Source organism: Lepidochelys kempii, chromosome 7 (assembly GCF_965140285.1).
Source record: "Lepidochelys kempii isolate rLepKem1 chromosome 7, rLepKem1.hap1, whole genome shotgun sequence".
In the NCBI taxonomy this organism is placed as follows: Eukaryota; Metazoa; Chordata; order Testudines; family Cheloniidae; genus Lepidochelys; species Lepidochelys kempii.
In genome coordinates this window covers 94,878,052-94,902,412 of record NC_136386.1, presented here as the reverse complement: position 1 = coordinate 94,902,412, position 24,361 = coordinate 94,878,052, and the positions used below count along the sequence as shown (strand labels likewise).

Genomic DNA, 24,361 nt, shown 5'->3' with positions numbered 1-24,361 from the left:
AACCTATTAACTCAAATATATCCCTACCAGGGCAAGAAACAGGCCACAGATACTAAACAAGCTCCAGCACTGCCCACTGTCTCATACTCAAATGCTGATATCTGTAAAAATTGGTCCTACCACTTTATTTCAAAATGATAACTTAACACACACACCCCTGAACCCTCTGACCTGGGCTTTAGACTTTGTCTGAACTTCCTGACTGAGACTAGATCAGCCTGCAGAAAACTCTAATGCCACAGGGAGCATCACACTTAGGGCAGCACCCTATGTGCCAGGCAAAGGCCCAGGCTTTCTTTCCCCCAACAAACATTTCTTTTTTATGGCTCCACCACGTGGGATAGAGGGACAAAAGAGTGGGGTAATCTTTAGGATAGGAAATCACTGGCTGGGAAGCATTAGGGTAACCCCAACAGCAGCTCTCACTGTTTGTTTGCTGCTTCTGTAAAGCTGTTGAGAGCATGTCATCTGCTCAGGTTCTCTCTCCTTCCTGCCACTGGTGGAAACTTGTACAGTCTTCACTTCCTAATGTCCTGTTATCCCCAGGAAGCTGTTACTGCCTGCTCATTTCTTCCTATCCTTTCTCTAGCTGAGAGGGAAAATGCAGCCGCAGCCATTGGGACTTGGGACAGCAGAGGATGCTGCTAAATGACACCTGTATAAGCTAATATTGGAGGGGAAGTGCCCCCATTTCTCCCAGTGAATTTTTTCCATCAATGATATTAATTTAAAGGAGGAAAGGATTTGATGTTAATATTGATACATCCTCAATGATTGCAACAAATTAAACTAATAAAATATTATTGCATTTCCTTTTCTTGATATAGGATGGATCTTTTCTGATAAGGAAGAGTTCTGGTCAGGATTCAAAGCAGCCGTACACACTAGTTGTGTTTTACAACAAAAAAGTGTATAATATTCCTGTACGATTTATTGAATCAACTAAACGATATGCACTGGGCAGAGAAAAAACTGGCGAGGAGGTGAGTGATTTTTCCTTTTTCAGTTTTATGCCCTAATAAGTAAAAATGATGGGGTCTATTTTAATTACATTGTTAGGGAGTAAATCTTCATTCACCAAGATAAAAATATACCTCATCAAATAATTGATTTATCCTTCAGACTGAAAAATCTAACAAAACAAATATAAAATAAGGTACTTTAAATCAGTGAATCTCAACCTTCCAGACTACCATATCCCTTTCAGGAGTCTGATTTGTCCTGTGTACCTCCTAAATTTCACCTCACTTAAAAACTACTTACTTACACAATCAGACGACATCCAAATTCAAAAGTGTTACAGCACACTATTACTGAAAAAAATTGCTTGCTTTCTCATTTTTACCATATAATTATAAAATAAATCAACTGGAACATAGTGAACTTACATTTCAGTGTATAGTATATAAAGCAGTAGAAACAAGTCATTGTCTGTCAGAAATTTTAGTTAGTACTGACTTTGCTAGTGCTTTTTATGTAGCCTGTTGTAAAACTAGGCAAATATCCAGATGAGTTGATATACCCACTGGAAGACCTCTGTGTACCCCCAGGGGTACATGTACCCCTGATTGAGAACCACTGCTTTATATCCACCTCAGAAGTGTAACTTAGGTTACTGCAAATTGGAACTTTAAAGTCACAGATTAGTTTAAAATATACAAATATTTTTTATCATATCATGTCATCAGGATCGGACCTTCAGTTACTAAGTGTAAATTTTCCATACTTTCTTGAAAACAAATCTTCTAACCATCCTTCATGCAACAGCTCCCATTGAACTCAATGGGATGTTTGAAAAAAGAACAGTTACATTTAAATACTTAGGGATAAAATTAGTCAGAACCACTCCCTCTGTCTCCCCACCACTTATCAAGAAAGAGTTGATATCTTGGGTTGCATTTGCACAAATGTTAAAATTCTTCTGGAGTGTAATCATAGAACTGGAAGGGACCTTGAGAGGTCATCTAGTCCAGTCCCCTGCACTCGTGACAGGACTAATTATCTAGACCATCCCTGACAGGTGTTTGTCTAACCTGCTCTTAAAAATCTCCAATTTCCACAACCTCCCTAGGCAATGTATTCCAATGCTTATCCACCCTGACAATAAGGACTTTTTTCTTAATATCCAACCTAAACCTCCCTTGCTGCAATTTAAGCCCATTGCTTCTTGTCCTATCCTCAGAGGTTAAAAAAAATAGTTTTTCCTTCCTCCTTCTTGTAACAACCTATTACATACTTGAAAAGTGTTATGTCCCCTCTCAGTCTTCTCTTTTCCAGACTAAACAAACCCCATTTTTCAATCTTCCCTCATAGGTCATGTTTTCTAGACCTTTAATCATTTTGTGCTCTTCTCTGGACTCTATCCAATTTGTCCACATCCTTCCTGAAATGTGGTGCCCAGAACTGGACACAATGCTCCAGTTGAGGCATAATCAGCATGGAGCAGAGTGGAAGAATTACTTTTCATGTCTTGCTTACAACACCCCTGCGGGAGGGGGTGAGAGCTCTGGCTGCGGGTGTGGGTTCAGGGGTAGGGCCAGAAATGAGGAGTTCGGGGTATGGGAGGGGGCTCTGGGCTGAGGCAGTGTGCAGTGGGATGCGGGCTCCAGCTGGGGGTGCAGGCTCTGGGGTGGGGCTGGGGATGAGGTGTTTGGGATATAGGAAGGTGCTCCGGGCTGGGACAGAGGGGTTCAGAGAGTGGGAGGGGGATCAGGGCTGGGGCATGGAGTGGGAGGGGCGAGGGCTCCGGCTCGGGGGTGCAGGACTCCAGGCTGGGACTGAGGGGTTCGGAGGGCAGGAGGGGGATCAGGGCTGAGGCAGGAGGTTGGGATATGGGGGGGTGGCTCAGGGGTGTAGGCTCGGGGCAACGCTTACCTCAAGTAGCTCCCAGGAGCAGCAGCAGCATGTCCCCCCTCTGGTTCCTACGTGGAGGTATGGCCAGACAGCTCTGCTGTGTGCTGTCCCATCCGCAGATGCCGCCCCTGCAGATCCCATTGGCCATGGTTCCGGCCAATAGGAGCTGCAGGGGTAGTGCTTGGGGCAGGGTCAGCATGCGGAGCGGAGCCTCCTGGCTGCCCCTATGCGTAGGAGCCAGAGGATGGATATGCTGCTGCTTCTGGGAGCCACGCGGAGTGGCTCCCAATCCTGCTCCCTGGCTGGAGTGACGGAGCAGGGCGAGCCCCAGACCTCATTCCCCAGCAGGAGCTCGAGGGCTGGATTAAAACAGCTGGTGGGCTGGATGTGGCCCATTGTTTGCCCACCCCTGTGCTAATACATCCCAGAATGATGTTCGCTTTTTTTTGCAACAGCGTTACATTGTTGACTCATATTTAGCTTGTGGTCCACTATGACCCACAGATCCCTTTCTGCAGTACTCCTTCCTAGGCAGTCATTTCCCATTTTGTATGTGTGCAACTGATTGTTCCTTCCTAAATGGAATACTTTGCATTTGTCCTTATTGAATTTAATCCTATTTACTTCAGACCATTTCTCCGGTTTGTCCAGAGCATTCTGAATTTTAATCCTATCCTCCAAAGCACTTCCAACCCCTCCCAGCTTGGTATCATCTGCAAACTTTATAAATGTACTCTGTATGCCACTACCTAAATAATTGATGAAGATACTGAACAGAACCAGACCCAGACCTGATCCCTGTGGGACCCCACTGTGTCAACGTTATGCTATTTCTAAAGCAGTGTGGAGATTTGGAGGCTCAAATACCATTGCCAATTGGACATTGTCACAGGGTAAAAGGGCCTTTTGAGGTAATGAGGCTTAGCCCCACCTGAGCTTCATTATCTGCCTCCCAGGGGATGGTTTCAGGGCAGAGATGAGCCAATAGCCTGAAGACCACCTGTTCTTCAGATAAAAGGCCAGCAAGGAGGTCAGGGAGACCTATGGGAGACCCTAAATCAGGGGAAAGGGGCCAACCAGCAACACCTGCTTTATGTGTTTGATTTATGTTGGACTGTTGCTTTTGAGAAATAAACCAACCCTCGAAAAAAGGGAATGAAATTTTACTACTGTTTGGAGCTTTATTTGACACACTGGCTAGTGAGTTGGCTCCTGCCACCAGCTTCCAGATCACCTAGATCATCACCTTTGAATAGCTCAGCCTTAGTGGCCTGTCCCAAAACCTTCTTCCTAAAATGAGCTATAGGAGAACCAACTATTCCATGATTGGTGCAAATATCTCACCAAAACATAAATATCAATACCACATATTTGTTCTAATTTGTCTATCCTACTGCCTTCTTCTACTGTTAGAGGATACAAAGTACACAGTGAAGGCAACATACTTAGTCACAGGGGGAAGGGAGACACACCTATTTGATTACATGATCTCAGAAGATCCTGTAGTTCCAAAGATGATGGTGGCACAGAGAAAGAGAAGATGAGGTAGTGATTCTTGTGATTTTCATTTTGTTAGAAGTCTCATCGATTACTTGGCTAACTGATTTCTGTTTTCTCAATCCAGCGCTTCACAAGTGTTGCTGAAATAATAGAGAATCATCAGCATACACCCCTTGTTTTAATCGACAACCACAACAACACAAAAGATTCCACCAAACTGAAACATATTGTTAGAGTTTCATAATTACACTGAACTGTAACAAGATCAAGATTTTTATATGTATTTTTCCAACTTCCCAAAGTTTCTGGATCAAGTATCTTAAACAAAAAAAAAAAGTTTTTTTTTAAACACCCTAAGGATACTCACTAGAAGAATATTATTTGAAAACTTCCACTTAATCATAAGAAATGCAGATCAGAAGAACTTCAGATTTTCTGATAAAATGGTGTAGACTTGAAGGAGTTATTTTTAATGCCGTTACCAAATAAGGTAGAAGTTATTTGTTTGTGGCTTCACCAGACCTAATGTGGTAATTCCAAACTCATGCCAATAAAAGCTATACACCACAACCCTTTCATCTATTGTTCTCTATTTTAAAGATGCATTTTCTGTGGAACATTCTCAATTCACAAGTGAAGGAAATAAATACCCACTTAGTGAAATATGCCTATTCAATATGTTCAAAGAACTAAATCTACTACAGATTGCGGTTTTCAATAAAATAATCCCTTTGCAAGATCCAGAGCTCTTGAAAGTAGAATGACTATAACTAAGAAATGGACCACTGTGTGCAACCAGCCAAGGATAGTATTTTGCACCATGTCTGGCTATACTCCAACTGTTTGATTCATGAGGTTTTTTTGGTTGTATTTTTAATGTGCAAATAAAATGTAAAAATACTGTAAAATGAACAATGTACAGTATTATTACTAGTTAACATTTACAGTTGTGCTTCTAACTGCTGTCAGAGTACTTTATTATAAACTTGTGTTTATTTTAGTGTGACTATTATCTTTGCATGAGCTGCTTCACACATTCTATTGTTACAACAAATATCAATGTACAGTTTGCTCATATGCCTGTATTTTTTCTCCCATGTATATTTTGGCTCGACAGTTTTCTTAAATGCCTGTCTGCAAAGTGTTACCTGTAGGACTTAGAGCTTAATGTGGAACACCAGATTCCTTCAATGCTAAATATTACTTAAACACTACATTCTTGGGCAATCAAGAGGGAACTTGAGGCAGGATGACTACAGCGCCATGCTACAGGCTAGCATGTTCCAGGATCACCACCTGTACAGTTCCAGCATCTGCCACTAGTAGATACAAGAGAAAGTCGGTGAGGTAATATCTTTTATTGGACCAACTTCTTTAGGTGAAAGGTACAAGCTTCCAATCTACACAGAGCTCTTCTTCAGGTCTGGAAAAGATAATCAGTGTCCCAGCTAAATACAAGGTGGGACAGATTATTTTTAGTGTAAGGGATAAACAGCTGTTGCAGAAGATCCTTGAAGATGAAGTGGGCAATTAACACCTCTGCAGTCATAGGACAAAGAAGGTTTAGTGGGTAACAGATTATTGTAATGAATCATAAAAATCAGTCTCTCTGTTGAATCCATGATTTTTAGAATCTAGCCAAGTTATGAGTCAAGCTCCCAGTCATGACATGACTAGTAGATATGTCAGCTGTTTTCATCAGATACCAAGTCTAGTGGGTCCTAAATATATTTTAAGTTGTTTTTAGTCTGACATCTGAGGACATAGTAATTATTTGTTCAGATATCTTCCATATTACAATGCAATACAAAAAAAGTACTCCAGTTGACTTTAAGAATAATTAATGCATAGATAAATGTAGAATCAGTGAACAATAATTTTAGGGCTAAAAGTAAGGCTTAATTTTAAGGAAGACAAATGTAGTACTCAACCTGCTTTTAGTTCCACAGCTCAGGGAGGATGCAAAACCATCTCACTTACTTATTCATATTAACGTGCAAGAATTAGAGTACTTGATATCTGTCTGATACTAAAATTGCAGCATAAATGACCAAGTAGTGTAATTAATTCCTGCCCATACTGTTCTTTGAAAGACATGGGAGCTCACATTCTCAAAATCCAAAAGCTGAGACAAAACTACATTCCTTTCTCTCTCTAAAACCACCCCTAGTAGGCAAGTTGTAAAAAGACAGAAAAACCGGGTGCTGATGTCACAACAGCTCTGGAACAAACCGATATCAAAACGTGTTACAGAAGTTGTTTGTTCTACTTTGAAATTATTGGAGAAATTATGTATTGCTGTTGTAACAAAGAATACACAATGGGCCAAATTCTAAGCCCACGAAGGTCACTTTGCACATCTGGAATGGCAGGAGCACAGCGCTGTTAAGATTTTAGCCCAAAGCATTTAGTTATTCCCCAGATTTTCCTAACAGGATAAATGCTAACCTCATACCTGTAAACAGTTACCATCCACTCCCAATAAGCATGCAAAGATTTTAATGTCTGTCTCTCTATATACATATACCCCCTATATACAAATTACATTACAGGAATGTTAAAGTTACTAAGCACTCAGACGTTCGGAAATGTCAACATTAGGATCCCTGTGCAACCTTAATTTGGCATACTTATGCACATGCATTATGATATAGTCTTTAATTACATGATCAACTACTATTTTTCCACGCAACCCCTACTTCATTCAGTACATAGGATGGTGTGTGCTCACTTGAGTAGCTATTCAATAGTTTGTTTTCTATATATGGCCCCATACCTTATTTATTGCATAATATTGAAACCTGCTCTGAAAAGATAATTATTTCCTCACGGGCTTTTCTATGATGCTCATCACTATAGTATCTGATTGTTGTGAAAATAAATGTGAATGCCTCTTGTGTATTCAAAGTGAGCAGTGGTATTATCCCCATTTTGCAGATGGGGAACAGAGACAAAGAGATTAAGGTCAAAAGCTTCCAATAATTTTTGGTGCCCAATGTGCAACACCTAGGACCTTATTTTTTAAATATTTATAGCACTTTATATGTTCAAAGCACACTCCCCCGATTATAGTTCCTACTGTGAGTGCTCAGCACTTCTGTAACTCAGACTCCAGGTTATCAAGTCAGATACTCAGAAAACGGTGAACACACAAATAGTGACCACCTGTGAAAATCTGGTTTAAGTGACTTGCCCATCATCACAGAGGAACTCTATGGCAGAGGCAGGGATAGAATCCAGTTCTCCAGAACAGCACTGAACTGTCTTAACCATGAGACTGTCTTTTCTCTTCTTGCAATCTTCTACCTCATTCACTACACACCTTCCAAGTTCTGCAACAAATGATACTGGTCCTACAAACAACAGCCCCCTTTACTACACAACACTGATTACCCCTAGAGAACTGTACCTCTAACCCACTGAATGAAAATGGGGTCCTGTGGGGGGGAAAAGAAATAGTATGTGCTCATGTAATTAAAGACTTATCATAATACATATGCAAGCACCAGGGGGGCAAATTAAGGTTGCAGAGGTAACCTTAATTCAGGCATTTTCCAACTTTTAAGTGCTTGACTTTGCAACTTTATTCATGTTCTTTTAACATAGTTTTTGGGTAATATCCTAGGTTTTTAAGAATGCAAATTGGAAAAAAGAATTCTATCATATGGCATCATATTGGCACCTACATGACTCAAAAGGATTGAAACTTTTAGATCCACAACACAGAACTCTGCCTTCAAGTTAACAGAGTAAATGATAGCAGCAGTAGGTTGCCATCCTCAATATGGACCAGCCACTAGAAGGGAAGACACTTTGCCAGTGCATTTCCACAGATTTTTGCGACAGCAGAGGAATGATTGGAATCTTGAGTTCAATTCCAGGTTCTGGAAGGGAGTGTGCTCTAATTATAGACACAGACCATTCAGCCCCTGTTCCTTCCTTCTCCAAAAAAAATACACTGATCCCTTCTGCTCCTGTCCCAGGCCCATCTTTGCCCAGCCAGCCTCCTCATCCTAGTCCCAGTCTTCTCAGACATGCTCCCCAAGTACCAATTTTCCTTCCACCCCAGCTCAGTCCCAGTATCCCCACCCATTTCCTTGTGCAGCCAGTCCCAGACTCCAGGGCTCTCATCCAACTTCAGTCTTCTTCCTCCACTTGTTCTCATTTTCCACTGTCCCCATTTCCCCTCCCCGTGCTCCTTGTCCCGTTCTACCCCCACAGTTGCTGCCAGCCTGGTTCTTGTCGCCACTGCAATCAAATGAGACCGTTGCTCTTTCACACTGCCTAGGCACCAGCAGAAATTCCACTCTTCTGTTCATTCCCTCTGAAGCATCTGGCACCGGTCATTGTCTGAAGACAGGATACTGGACTAGGTGGACCATTCTTATGTTCTAATTTAGAGCACAGTGAGAATCTCCCAACTCTCAGTTCCTGTGCCTAGTACCACAACTGCCCGCAGCAACCTGCATGGAAACTGCTCAGTCCCTGGACTCCAGGCTGGAGCATACTCAGTGGAGACAAAAATCTTTAATTTTGTTGCTCAGCTTCCAGTATCTATGCAACATGTATGACTAAAGGTCTTAAAATTTGGCCAAATTTGGGTAGTGTGACAGGGTCAGGCCAGATGGCTATAGGAAAGTAATAGAAGGCAGATATATAAGCCCCAGGCTAAGTAGGTCCCTTTTCCCTGGGTAAGGTAACAGGGATGGTTCCAGAACAATCAGGAACCTTCTGGAGACAATTCAGACAGGCTGATTAGAACACCTGCAGCCAATCAAGAAGCTGCTAGAATCAATTAAGGCAGGCTAATCAGGGCACCTGGGTTTTAAAAAGGAGCTCACTTCAGTTTGTGGTGTGCGTGTGAGGAGCTGGGAGCAAGAGACACTAGGAGCTGAGAGTGAGAATGTGGACTGTTGGAGGACTGAGGTGTACAAGCATTATCAGACACCAGGAGGAAGGTCCTATGGTGAGGATAAAGAAGGTATTGGGAGGAGGCCATGGGGAAGTAGCCCAGGGAGTTGTAGCTGTCACACAGCTGTTCCAGGAGGCACTCTAGACAGCTGCATTCCACAGGGCCCTAGGCTGGAACCCGGAGTAGAGGGTGGGCCCGGGTTTCCTCCAAATCCTCCCAACTCCTGGTCAGACACAGGAGGAGTCAACCTGGACTGTGAATTCAGAAAAACGGCCAAGCTGAGGGCTGCCGTGAAGCTCCAAGGTGAGAAAATCCACCATTAAGCGCAAGACCCACCAAGGTAGAGCAGGAACTTTGTCACAGTAGTTTTTCACAAGAGGAGAAAAGGGCACATATCTGACACAAAGATCATGCCATGCCTCTGCCAAATTTCAAATCCCTGCATCCACACATAGAGGCAATAGAGCACAACTAAACTATTTTCCCCAAATCTTGTTCTTGGAAATGGCTGAACCATGGCTGGAACTTTCAAGAACAGCCTGAAGCAGAACACCAGTATGCAAAATTTCATCCCAAACAGTTAAAAGTTTGGCACAATAATAGGCAACTGAAAACAAGGTCTTATGACGGGAAATGTTGCCTGCTGTTAAGGTTGCCTGACACTACCAACTGCATCTCTAATATAAAATGTTAATAAAAAGATTCTGGTGTGTGGTCTATTTATATGATCTTTACTTTGATATTAACAACAAATTCTAAAGTGTTTCCATATAAACCAATGTTTTTTTAATCAATGAAATTTGGTAACTGTGTGGCTGCACCCCTTGCCAGTAATTTTCAGAAAGATATTTACAAATGCATTTTATGTACCAGTGAAGTACCTCTTAACAAAGATGCATGCTGAATGCTTTAACTCTGAAGAAGCTATCAGCCACAGAATACCTATGAAAAATTTATACAGACAGTATGTGTGTATATATAGTTCCCCAAAAAATTAAGACTGTTGTAATATTACAACAGTCAATCACTGCATCCATATAATTCTGGATGGTGCAGAAGAATGTGTCAAGGTACAAGTAAATCCTCAAGAGTCTTTTGTAACTGGCTTATTAGTAGTCAGAGATATAAAATTGATAAATCATACTGAGTTTTATAAAGGATCAAAATTTAATGTCAATATTACAGGAATGAATTTCAAAAGTGACAGAATTTTAGATTTACAACAAATATCCATATACCCCCCTCAGTCTGCTTAAGAGTTGCTTTGCTGTAGCAGGGCGCTAAAATCGCCATTACTATGTAAAAAGAAAAGGAGTACTTGTGGCACCTTAGAGACAAACCAATTTATTTGAGCATGAGCTTTCGTGAACTACAGCTCACTTCATCGGATGCTGTAGCTCACGAAAGCTCATGCTCAAATAAATTGGTTAGTCTCTAAGGTGCCACAAGTACTCCTTTTCTTTTTGCGAATACAGACTAACACAGCTGTTACTCTGAAACCTGTCATTACTATGTATGCTCTCACTTAGCTGCACTGCAGCACATGCCACACAGAAGTAGCCCAAGTAGTAGATTCTTCATATATTAGTGTTAAAAAGCCAGGCAAGAGCCTCATAAAATTTCTTTTCTCCCCAGTATATTAAAAGTTTTTCAAAATTAACAAATTGTGTGACAAATTCATTATGAAGCTTAAATCTCACCATGAAAGGAAAATATTTCACACTTAAGAATGAAATATTTGATCTGGAATGCTGCTCCATATGTGTATGCAAATATACATGTTTCAATCTAAATCCACTTATATATCCATTTATTAGAATCCTCAGTCTGTTACAGAGCTGAAGTAAAAACACCTCATGAATGACATAAGTCATTAATTACAACGTTTTCTACCACTAAATTGCTTATTTTCATTTCCAGTGAAGAGTGCTGCTTTGCTTCTACTAACAAAGGAACACACACTTTTAAGCACCTTCAAAACACATTTTTTCATACTTCCACTCTCCCACACCAATGTAGGTGTCGGCATTGTTCATGCAGCAAAAAACCACCTACACTGTACATAAAAAAAACAAACCAAAAAGCCAAGATGAACAAAAGTTTTAGCAGTCACTAGAGCCACTACGTGCTCAGCACTTTTTGGAGGAAAAACAAAACACAGGACATTTATTTTGGGACCTAAATACAAGTTTGGAGCTTAACTTTAGGCACCCATTTCTGAAAATATCTTGGCCCACAAAAATATAAATTAAGACAGTTATAAAACTATTTGCATCTAGCAATCTGTCAATGGTAAACTTTTTTGCAGGCAGAATTTAAGAGGAAATTTCTAACAAGAGTGTTTAAATGTTGAAAGCACATACTTTTCCTGATATAAAGTACCAATCCCTATTTAAATAAACATTAAAACAATTCATTTAAGAGACATTTTAAAACAGAAAATATACTAACACTTATTACACCTTATGAAATAGAAGTTTAATCATTAGTCTAATTTTGCTCCCATTGGCATCAATGAGAGGTTTACCACTATGTTCACTGGACACAGAATCAGGCTTCATATTCACGTCAGAGTGACATTCACCCTTCTACAGAAAACCAACACAGAGAATCTATGTTCAACTTAAGGCCTCACAACGTTTTAAATGTGCAGATCCTTTGCTGAGAGCTGAATTTCACCCATTTGAGATTTCCAGCAATATTTCAAAAGTGAGTCAGACATTTGGAGAACAATTCTGCAGTCCTTATGCAAGACTCCCAGTGACTCCCTACGGGCTGCAGGATACAGCCCTTAATATAGTCATCTCTATGGGTCAGATTGCAATCCTGGCTTTGAGTCCACACAGGAAAGTAAGAGAGCATAAACGCTTTTATTCCCTTCATAGATACTAGATACTAAGGTCAGAAGGGACGATTATGATCATCTAGTCTGACCTCCTGCACAATGCAGGCCACAGAATTTCACCCACCCACTCCTGCGAAAAACCTCTCACCTATGTCTGAGCTATTGAAGTCCTCAAATTGTGGTTTAAAGACTTCAAGGAGAAGAGAATCCTCCAGCAAGTGACCCATGCCCCATGCTACAGAGGAAGGCAAAAAACCTCCAGGGCCTCTTCCAATCTGCCCAGGAGGAAAATTCCTTCCCTACCCCAAATATGGCGATCAGCTAAACCCTGAGCATATGGGCAAGATTCATCTGCCAGATACTACAGAAAATTCTTTCCTGGGTAACTCGGATCCCACCCCATTTAACATCCCATCACAGGCCATTAGGCCTATTTACCATGAATATTTAATTACCAAAATCATGTTATCCCATCATACCATCGCCTCCATGAGCCACTGCTATTTACCAGCTGCAATAGGAGGTAGAGCAGCCTTTGCAAGGCTGTTACTCCTAGGGTGACCAGACAGCAAGTGTGAAAAATTGGGACGGGGTGGGGGGGGTAATAGGAGCCTATATACGAAATAGACCCAAAAATCAGGACTGTCCCTATAAAATCAGGACATCTGGTCACCCTAGTTACTCCCCATACAGATGGATGGGGAGTGGGCAAAGTCTAGGCCTCCCAAAATACCAGACAGTGCAGTTGAGGAAGCAAAGAGCAAAAGCAATCTGCACTAGCTCTAGGAACAGATTGTTTTCCTTGGAGCAAAGTATAATCCAATTTCTGGTCCTAGGACAGTGCAACTACGTGCTGCCACTTCCTTGGGATTTGTGACAAGGGGGTAGTATACTGCGGCTAGAAAACAAATGTCTATAAATTCTCACAATCATTCTGTAAACACAGTTATAGCAAATTTAATATTGATGAGAATCAATACAGATTAGGAATGTTCACCATTCTTAAACACCATATACATTATGAATATATACTGTATATTTCCAACTGATTCCATTCTCAGGCTCAATGTATTAACCACAATTGTAACATGTTTTATTAATTTATATGAAAAATACTTCACTAAGAAAGTAGACAAACTGCACAGAAATAGTACAAGTGTCATGTGCATAGCAATACAGCTTAAAGCATTCACATATGGCTTTGTTTAAATGAAACTATTGGGAAAATGGTCCTATTTGGACCTATGGTTATACAGTTGACATGATGTAAACTGTTTCACATCTTTTAGGCACTTGCTAACAATAGTGTTCAATCCCTGAAAAAGCAAAATCAAAAACCATTCAAATTGAAAACAACAAAAAAACCCATGGATAATAGCTGTGTGTAGTTGAAAAACCTTTAAATCAGTTTTAGTAGTGCATGCACAGAACTGAAAAGGGAAAAAAATTCTGTGCATGATTTATAGCAAGTAACTGAGCAGTACAAAAATATTTACATGTTTAGGTTTTTTAATATGTACAGAACAAAAATCCTGTGAATTCAATCTATTGAATAATAAAAATATAGGACATGATAGCAATAAAAAATATTTGAAGTTTTATGGTACTGTAATTGCAATTAGTTATACAATATCTAACCCACAGTTCTTTGTTGTATCTCAACATTTGATGCTATCATTTTGCATTATTTTAAAATTGTTTTGTATTTATATACCATACCTAAATAACCTCTGTATCATAATTCAACTTGGTTCTTTTTAAAATGAGTACTGTATTTAATTTTTGCTTTCTTCACTAATCAAAGATTATACTAATGAATTCCAGTCTCGAGTAGCTTCCATCAAATGTCTCTGTCCGTGCCCTACCCAATTATCTTGATTGTCAAATATCCTACCACAAAACCAGCAGCTAAAGTTAGCTTTCAAGGTATTATCAAAGGTAGTTTTCACAATCTGATAATTGTTTTTGCTTGTCTTTTTCAGTGTTAATTTTAACACAAATCTTTCTTTTACAGGACTAACAGGTTTTATCATCCTGTGCCTCCTTCGAGAGAGATCCTCAGTAGCAATGTCCAAAGTATTGCAGTATGCCGGTTCCAGAAGAGCATCAATAGTTCTTTTTGACAATGACACCTTAAGAACATGTCCTTTAAATTTAGCAATAGTTTTCATTACATTTACAACTTCTGGAACGTCTGCATCAGGATGGTTCAGTACTACAACTGGCTGATTTCTCCGAGGACATTTTACAAGTTGTTTAGAATTAAAAGGAAGTAGTTTCAAAGTCCTCACAGTTTCCTTTGATGCCCTTGGTCTGTAAGGGCCACTTGATTTGCTAACAACTTCAGTTTGATTCTTTTCTTTGCACTTCCTGTGCAACATTATTTTCTTTCTAGGGGGTTCCTGGAAATCATCCTTAGTTTTTCGTTTGGAATTCTTGTTTCTTTGTGAAACCACAGCTTCTGAACTTTTATGACCAGTTTGTTTTAAGTGAGGTTTGACTTTTGAAAGTTTGTTTCTGGTGTTCCACGTGGACTTTTGACTACCATAACTATTCCCTTTGTTAGCAATTACTGCTTGTCTAGAATTAATTGAACAGTTTTGCGACCATGCCCCTGTAGGCTTGGTGGAATGTACAGGTTCTACAGGAAGTACACAATTAGAGCCTGCCAAAGAGGGATTTGCTGGCATCAATCTACCTGGTAAAAATAAGGCATCACTAGAAGTAAGAATAGTCTGTTTCTTCCCTAGTGCAGGACTTTTAAAGGACTGCATTTTATCCAATTGTAGTGAGGGCACCGAGTTGCTAACTGATTGTTTTAGATCAGTAGTTGCATCAGAAGTAGAGGTCTTAACTTTCAGCAAAAGCTTTTGTTGCATGGCTCCAGTTTTCTTTGGTTGACAATTTTGATTATAAGCATTATCTTGAACAACATTATGTTTCTGAACCACAGGCTTGTTTGGCGTCATACATTTCAGAAAAACTGCCTGTCGTCCATCAGGCAAAAGCGCATAAACAGGCTGCTTCTGTGGAATCTCCTGTTGTTTTACTGACTCCAAGGAACCAAACACCATGCCATGATGTTCTGGTAACATTTTTTCAGAAGAAATTCCTTTCATAGAAGAATCAGCTGAATTTGTAATTAAAAGAGGTGCTTTGAATGGCACGCTATTTGACAAATCACTTACTGCCTCATCAGATGCAGTGCTAACACCAGAGGAATTACTTACACTTCTAACACTGTCATTTTTCAATTCGGTCTTTGAAGTCGGTACTGTTATTTTACCATACTCTTTAGATGCAACTCTCCCTAAAAGCTGAGAGCTATTACCAGTGACATTTGTAACTGTACCAAGTGTCCCGTTACTAAATGTCAATATCATTCCAGGTCCTTTATTTAAAAGAAAGGATGCAGGTATGCTTTTAGTCAAATGAACATCTGATGAACTCGCTGATGGGAGAGGTTTTCCTGAAACAACTTGTAAGCTTGGTTGGTTAGCAAGATGCAAAGGTACAAGAAATCCTGGTGGAGGTGACTGAACTAGAAGTGTTTTCTTCTGTTCTGGAAGAACTGGTGAGAAGCCGCTAGGATTCTGGGTTGTAGATCGCATCCTATCTTTTACCAGCTGCTGTGTTATGATTGCATCAGTATGAGTTTTAAGCAATGTACCAACACTCGCAGTTCTAGATAACTTATCCATTTCTTCTGCATCAAGTGATGTCATTGATGCCTGTCTTTCTTTCCCAAAACATATACCTTCACTTTCTGTGCTACATTTCATGTTCAGCTCTCTCTTAGACATATGAACACCTACATTAGAAGAACTGGCTAAACTACATGCAGTTGAGTCCTTTAAGTGTGTAAAAGTTTTACTGTCTGTCTGATGACATGAAAATGACTGATCACAATGAAGTTTTATGCATGTATTTAACTTATTGTGAGATTCTTGCTGAGTAGTTGATTTTACTTTTAGCACGTCTTGAAGTAATTGGTTTACTTCAGGTGACAAATAATTGGATGCCTGTTTACTATGTAATGAGAAAACTGATGTGATTTTAGGCATAAGGGATGAATTAGAACAATCTGAAATATTTTCTGCTTTAGATTTCTCAGCTACATTTTCAAACACTTGGTTTATATTAGTGTCCAAATACTGTTTGTTACCACCATGCCATTTTTCTGTAAAACACTGTCTGTCAATAGCACATTTAGATTGGTTTCTTGAAGACAAAGAATTATTCTTAGTGTTTACATGTCCATAAACTGAATTAATATTTAACTGGGATGATACACATTTTTCAGGATTTAGGCCTCTCGCTGACTGTGAAAATGAGGCTGTAGAGTCACTTCTCAAGCGGTTTTGAAGAAGAAACATTTTGCTGGACATAAAGTCTTTAGGTTTGTCATCTGTTGGCATCCAAATGCTACATGGATTATCTGAAGAGTCTATTTTAGAGTAATTATGAAAAGGCAGTAGTCCCTGGTTAGATGAATCAACTGATGGATAGTAGAGATGATTAGGTCCACTGTTATTGCTCACTCCACCATTTTGTGTTTTAAATTCAGTAGGGAAGGGCATTTTCATGGGGTCATAATGAAGTGTATTTGTAACTGTGGGAGATAATACCTGAGGACGACTGTGAGCAATACAATTTTCCCATGAGAGAACACTACCCCTAGTTCCAACTTTTGTCACCAAGTCATATGGAGGTGCAGTTGATGCAGGCTTCATTGGCAAATGAGTTGCATTCTTTCCTATAACTACAGTGGGAGATTCTACAGTCTGAGAAATATTCTTACCATGTGATAAAGTATTATTTTGTTTTTCTGCTTTTGCGTTTCCTGAACAAGGAGTAGAAAATGAAAATGGAGTGGAGGTTAATGGATGAACAGAATTATTCTTCAGAGTCTGATGATTAGTTACATGTGATGTAGCACCTGAAGACAAGCCAAAAGTATCAGCAGTTTGTAGCAAAGAATCAGCTGAGGCATCAGATTTTTGTCCCGATAAGTACACATTCTGTTTATTTGTAGGCAACAATTTTATTACAATATGCTGTTTTCCATCCACCATCTTAAATCCCATAAATTTAGCACTGTAGTTTGCTGGAACAGATATTTTATTATTTTTCACCATCAGAACTGTAGGTCCATGAACAGCATTTTTCAATAATCCCAAACCAAAACTTGACCCATCTTCTGCTTTGTTGTATTGCATGGTGATAGGCGACAATGTTCCACCTTGCAGATTATGCTTTTCATTATGTATAATTTGATCTTTTTCTTCATTCATATGCAGCTCCTTCACAGACTGGTTTAGCTCTTCAGATTTGGCTTGAATTTTATTCAAATTCCTAAGCACTTGTGCATTTTGCTCTTCAGTTTTGTCATTTCCATTGTTAATCTTTTTCCGTCTCCAAAGTGCTTTCCTTGATGCTCCTGTTTTGTACCTTCTCAAAATAAGCTTGAGCCCTGCTGGAGTCTTTACTATTCTTTTTTCACATTTATCTTTCTCCAGTTTATCTTTTGCATATAAGTGATCTCTATGCAAAGCTATTACATGCTTTAAAAGGTAATCCTTCCGTGGTGCACTATAGTTGCAATACTGACAACTGAAAGGAAATGCACCAGTGTGAACAAGAAGATGCTCCTGAAACTCCCCTTTTGTAAAGCTGACATGATGGCATTTACCACATTTATATTGGATTTCATTATGTCTATGAATGTGCTGAACAAATGTGCCCACATCTCGGGTAGAAAACCCACACTTTTCACATTGAAAATGGCCATTTATACAATGCTTTGATGTGAAGTGTTTTGTCAAGTCCAACAGGGTATATATATGCTCATCATTACAAATCTCACATTTTACTAAAGTGCTGCGATGGATGCGGCGATGTTGTTTAAACAACTGGAAGTCATTGGCTGAAAAATTGCACATTTCACAAGGATACGAAGGCAACTCTCCATAGTGTAACAGTTGAAAGTGTTTCTGTAGATCATTTGGGCTATATCTAATTTTGTCTCTACATTTTGTACAGGTGAAATTCAGTATCTTTGCTGAAGTTTTCAAACCCTCTTCTTCAAACTGCACTTCTGGTTTACTTTGCAAATTGTAGCTCTCTGAACAATTTAGATGACTTCCATTTACTTTCTCTTGACTTAAAGATTTTCTTGCAGTTTGCTGTTTACACTGAAATAATTTTCTGAATCTATCAACTTCATGTTTCAATACCACTTCATTTGGAATGTTCACTTTGGGCAAATCAATTTTCACATTTTTCAGTCCATAAGAAAGATTGACATCTAAAATCAGCGGTGGAGGCATTACACTTCTAGTATCATTCACCAATACTTTTTCCACAGCATTATCTGGAATACAAACACAAAGTTTCTTTGCATCATTATCTTGTAAAGTAGTTGGCTTTTTATCACAAAAAATTTGTTCCTTTTCAGATGGCATGGTTTTAAAATATTCCTTATTTTGTTTTAGGGAGATCTTGTGAGTTTTTGTAATTTGTGCAGCAGACAAGCCTGTTATGCAGAAATATCTTCAGAGTTCCAGGACTTTCTCCATTTTAATTTCCCTGAAATTAAAAATAGCACAGTGAATGCTACTTTTTAAAAGCTGATTCAATTGTAACATACTCCTTATGAAATTATTTAAAGCATAGTTTATGAGCCAGCATTTTAAATATATTTTTAACTGTTTATTTCTTTTATACATTTGTATTGCTGTGGCACCCAGGAGAAACAGCACCAATCCAAAAAATAAAAAGCCTCCCTCCAAGAACTACATTAATTTTATTTTTATGAAACTTTTTTGGATCATTTGGGCATTATATTTTCAAATATATACACAAATATTTTAAAATTGTATGTGCTATACCTATTGACAAAAGAGAAAAATACACTTTAACAGTTCATAGCTACAGCTTTGTTTTTTGTTTTCCTCACAACATAGATTTTTGTAAACAAAAGTCTTAAATATATGTTGATATTGTGTAAGAACTTCTGAGTGCCTTTTTTATTAATCCAGATTTTATTATTTACTCAGGAACAGATAAACCCTGGATTCAATCCATATAAAAATAATTACCGTAACTTTACTATGACATGGGTCATGAAATGGCACCTAATGTATTATGAATGAATTCAAACAGTATGCAGTGAAATTTGACTTCATTAATAAAAATATGAAAATGCCCCTACTTTTGCTAAGTTTTCACTACTCATAGTAGTAGCTAAATGTTGTGTAACAGAAACCAGTATCACCTATTCTTGGGGAATAGACAGATTTAAGTTTTACTTTACAAATGATGTGGACAAAAAATCTATATCAATACAAAGCAGCACAAGAGGTTTCACTGGCATACGGTCTGGAAGCTCAAGTCCATGTTTGAAAACAAGGTTCCCACATGGCAACATAGTATCAGGTGCAATGGATTGTCACAGAAAATCATTTTCACTCCTTAAAGGTAAACTGCAAAACAAAACAAAAAAGGGGGTTGCCCTTCCCTGCTTCCTCATAATCTATAAAGTTCTCTTTCCTGTTTAGGTTTTTAACATTAGAAAAAATAATATCTTCATGTCCCTCTTTTCTGGAGTGCTTTAGCAAAATTTTTGGAGATGTTGCTTGAGTAGTAGAGTCACAAGATACTGTAACCTGAGCAGCACCCCCCCCTCCACACACACACACGCACACCTACACAAGGTGCTGGGGATACTGAATCTTAGATCATTTTATTGGTTAACATTCAAACTGTAAGAATGAGTTTTTCATTCCCTCTTGGTTAGGGGTATGCAAAAGCTACAGTATAGATAACAGGCTCTGACAACAGCGCAACTGAAGTTCTCCAAATATTTTATCATAGTCCTCTAGCAACAGAAGACCCAATATTAAACACATTAAAATCAAGCAGCAAGATGGAAGCTGACAAAAATGCCAAGGCTCTATTTACACATCAGAGGAGCAAGAACGGCAAAAAACATTTTTACACATATTCTTTTATTGTACACCTTTAAAAAGTATTATTAGGACTCCTAAACAAGTCTCCCAAATGATAAAGAGCAAAACATTTTCCAGTATTTTATACAGCTTTTCAATAGTAATATATTGTATATTATTATTATGGGATAGTAATAGCAATATTTTAGACTGAATTAAAATTCAACTAACAGTGTTCCTCAGTTAAGTGAATCACAAAGTTTTAAATTACACATTTGGTGTTCTTAAAACACACACACTTAGGAGTATTTGGTAATTACGACCAATGACCTGGCATACAGAAAAGAGGAATTTTATTTTTAGATAAGCTACTGTACATTTCCTGTTTATACTCACAAGTGTAAGATTAGTCCATCTGATATTACTCTGTTTTGTGCCATCACAGAGGCACTGCATATACACTTCATTGTCACTAAAAGAAAAATATACTAATGTTTCCTCTTGTCAACACTAAGATCCACTGATGTACTGGTATATAAGTAGAGAAAATAATCTAGCTCCCAAATAAAGCATGGGTGACAAAGTATGGCGGAGAATTCTTCACTGTAGCTGGATATTATTAATAGACAAGATGCAACCCATTCAAATTATATGTCCCAGCATGCCATGCTCCATCCTGATGCTAGTAGCTAGCTGCTTAGATGACAATGGAGCATTATACTGAATACTGAGACCGGTAATAACTACAGACTGCACTTTGCATTAAAAATGAAGAAAGTCTGCTGTATTTTATGCAAAGGTGAACTTCAGGTTCCTACTGGGCACCAGTGTGATCCTGAGTTGGGCAACCTTTTATTAACTGGATAAAACACAGATGCTCTTGGCAAAGTGTTTGCCAGATATATCCAACCAAGTTAAATTCTACTTAAACTAACTAACCACACAAGATACAAGTTAACATTCATATGCTAATATAAAACTGCCTCACTGTATAATAGCAAACTTTTTCTAAGTGTAGCTCCGCACACAACAAACAAAATTCTTAACTAGTAAACTTACAAATAGAAGCCCAGTGAAATTTTTGTGTTTTAGATAGGCATACATTGAACTTACTCAGAAGGGAAAGATTAGATTTCAATTCTTCATTTGCCTTTTCAACATTTTTCTTCCACAAGAATGAAAGGCATAAAAATACAACGATCAGAAAAGGCCACAGTCAGGAGAAATACTTAAGAGAAGGATCTGGAAATAAAAGGATAGAGATTTTAAAAGCTGTAAATTTAAGCATTTCTGAAGAAAAGAAAAAAAAACAAGCACAGATTCTTCACAATCTGACATTTTGTGTGTTTTTAGCCAAAAGAAGGATGAGACAAACTCTTATATGACAAATATTGTTCTGTCAAGAAGAATGGAGTAATTTGTGATATGACCTATAAATCTATGAGTGGAATTAACATAGTTGGCAATCAAAAAACAAAAATGTACTCTCCCATCAATGCCTTGGGTACTTCTAAGGTGCCTATAACTTTGGTAACCAAGTAGCCAGACATGATAGTTGTCAACAAACCACAGAAAGAGAACACTATTTGGTACCACAGAGCTTGTCTACATTTACAGCGATGCAGCTGCGCCACTGTAGCACTTTGTGAAGATGCTGCCTAGGCCAACAGGAAAGCTTCCACCTTCCCAAGAAGGGAGAATCCCTCCCGTCGAAATAGTGATCTCAACACCAGGAGTTGAGTCAGTATAACTGTGCTGTTACACCAACATAAGATTGTAGTGTAGACCAGGGCTCAGTCCACTGATTCTTGAATCTGCACCAATAACTTTGGAGAAGTCATACAACTATTTCCCAGGAGGATTTTGAAAAAAAATGCTTTTTAAAAAGAAAAAGGGGGACATGAAAGGAAAGGGAACTAGTCTACTCACCACCATTTGAAAATAAAACTGGATTTACAAGTTTTATATTTGATATTATGAGTAAGGACCAAATCTTGAAAACACTTACACATATGCTTAATGTTACTCAGATGAGTAAGCGGTTTCTAGATTTTTCTAGGCCCCAATCTTGTTTTGAAGGACTTCCAGTTTGCCAATGTGTTGTTAAAACATGATGTAGGTGAAAACAAAAGCAAGCCATTGAATACAAAGAAGAAATGACCCAGTTTAATCTGATGATGATAATTAACTATTCTTATTTATAACATAAAAAAGATTAGCCCTTTGTACACAAATTTAACTCCATGTCAACTATTATACATTTTGTAAATTTTCATCAAATAGTAAGAGAAAAAAATAAATTTGAAATATAATAAGGTTACAGCCAATTAATAGTGTCAAAGTTTTACATAAATTTTGTTTCCAGTACCTTAAATTTTCTAGTTTAAAAATAACTTTCACATTTTTGGTCAAATCTGCAAACTTTCACTCACTTAAACAAATCTTTGACTTCAACAGGAATATGCACATGTTTAAGGGCTTACAAAAATAGGCTCTGATGTTAAAATATATTTGAGCTCTCATATCTTTATTTTATTAAAACAAAGTGAAACTTGTTAAATTTGAACAAAAATCTGAGACTAAATTAAGATGGACATTAACTTAGAAAGGTTTATTATTTATAAAAGCATCTTATATTAGAAATACAGTGCTATGCAATCATCATAACATACCTACAATTACTTTCTTGAGCTACATTTATAATAGTCTATAAAAAGCTTCACTAAATATACTATTAACACAGCACAGTGTACACATTTTAGACACTCTAAGCACCACAATTAAGTAGTTCTTTGTAAAGGCTACCAGCTGACTACTCCATTCATGGTATGATATAAAACCATTGTGAAGGGTTTTCTAGTCTAGGGTATCAGCTCTCAGGGAAAAAAATGTAGTGTGTGTGAGAGTGTATACACATATATGGTGGACAAATAGGGCTGAAATACAAAATCCAAGGTGTAAAAAGGTGTGTTTAGTGTTTATGAACTACTGCAGTGGTACATTTTAAACTATTACAAGGCATTACTACAAGACTCTCTAAGCAGAAGTGGGGCTGGGGGGAGAGCCCCTTTTCTGGGGCACTGAGAAGAGAATCCGTCGTTGTAGACTAACTCAAGCCTTTCAGGCAACTCTAGGGATAAACATTCTGGTGAGACACAGGGCACCTGATGGGCAGTGAGTGATCCCCCCCCCCCCAGCCATAGTCACCTCTCCCCAGCCTGACCCCATCAGCCTAGGTAGTGCTGGGCAGCCCCCCACACCTGGCTGCCCCGCTTCAGGGCCCCAGGGACGGGGGGGTGCGCGGGGAAACAGAACTTTTGCTGCTGCCCACGGGGATGGCAGAGTTGCCAGGCGGGAACTCTACTGGCCCCCTCAGCCAGGCGGAAGGATACACGGGCACTGATCTTGGGCTCGCTGCCATACGGCGACGGGACACGCTTGGTGCCCGCGGAAGGGGGCTCAGCCACTTTCCCTCTTGCTCCCCCCTCGCCTCCCGCCACCCACCCGGACCCTGGGGCCACCCCACAAACTTTCATGGCGGGAGGCGCACGGAACTATTTGATGCCTCAGCCCTACAGCAGGACGGATTCCTGCCCCGCCAGGGAGTCGCCCCCTGCTTGCCGCAGCCCCCTCCCGTGCACGGGGCCGTAGCCCCCTCCCTCGGGGCCGCGCGGGAGCCCATCCGCCCGCGGCGGACCGTGCCCTGCGCCCACTTACCTTGCCCGTCTCCATAGCCCTCCGAGTCACAATTGGCGGCCATAACAGTTTCCATCCGGGGACTGTAGGGCTGCCGAGCTGAGCCCAGCCCAGCAATGGGGGGTGGGGGTGGTGGCGGCGGCGGCGGAGGGATACGCGCTTCACCTGGCGCAGACGGACGGAGGCCGAGGAGGCCCAAGGAGGGGAGTGCGTTCTGATGACCCTCCAGGCCCCCAGTTGGGGGGCGTGCCAGGCGCCCTGGAAGCCTCCCGTGCCCCTGTGCTGGCTGCTGTATGTTGACTGCAGCAGCTGCAAGGCTGAGATCCTGCTATATATGAGGCAGCAGCATTGACGGTCCCACACACCCTCCCTCTTCCTCCTCCTCTTAGGGTGACAGATAGCAAGTGTGAAAAATCAGGGCACTTTTTGAAGGGGGGGGGGGGTATAGTTGCATATATAAGACAAAGCACCTAATATTGGGGTGTCTGGTCACCCTATTCTCCTTGTCTATGACTGGAGGGGCTGCGGTTGGGAAGGGGGGCATGGCACAGGAACATAATACATGACTCCCAGCTGCAGGGCACCAACCTCCCACACTTCCTACTC

General features: G+C 39.7%; 2 protein-coding genes across 15 annotated transcripts in view; one reads left to right on the top strand and one right to left on the bottom strand.

Moving 5' to 3' along the window:
* Positions 1-5,305, top strand: part of BLNK (B cell linker) — a 145,271-nt gene extending 139,966 nt beyond the window's left edge. For 3 of the 9 annotated variants that reach the window (XM_073353937.2, XM_073353938.2, XM_073353939.2), the window contains exons 25-26: positions 828-983; positions 4,478-5,305. In XM_073353937.2, the coding sequence (XP_073210038.1) occupies positions 828-983; positions 4,478-4,597 (276 nt within the window). In that variant the 3' untranslated portion in view covers positions 4,598-5,305. The remainder of the gene's footprint in view (positions 1-827; positions 984-4,477) is intronic. The other 6 variants (XM_073353946.2, XM_073353947.2, XM_073353945.2 and 3 more) reach the window with 3 other exon arrangements.
* LOC140914912 (DNA nucleotidylexotransferase) overlaps positions 1-24,056 on the bottom strand; it is a 385,127-nt gene extending 361,071 nt beyond the window's left edge. The window contains exons 1-4 of one of the 6 annotated variants that reach the window (XM_073353924.1): positions 23,777-24,056; positions 21,173-21,301; positions 20,456-20,531; positions 10,741-18,698 (exon numbers count right to left, since the gene is read on the bottom strand). In XM_073353924.1, the coding sequence (XP_073210025.1) occupies positions 13,916-18,574 (4,659 nt within the window). In that variant the 5' untranslated portion in view covers positions 18,575-18,698; positions 20,456-20,531; positions 21,173-21,301; positions 23,777-24,056 and the 3' untranslated portion in view covers positions 10,741-13,915. The other 5 variants (XM_073353926.1, XM_073353929.1, XM_073353923.1 and 2 more) reach the window with 5 other exon arrangements.
* Positions 24,057-24,361: the final 305 nt, after the last annotated feature.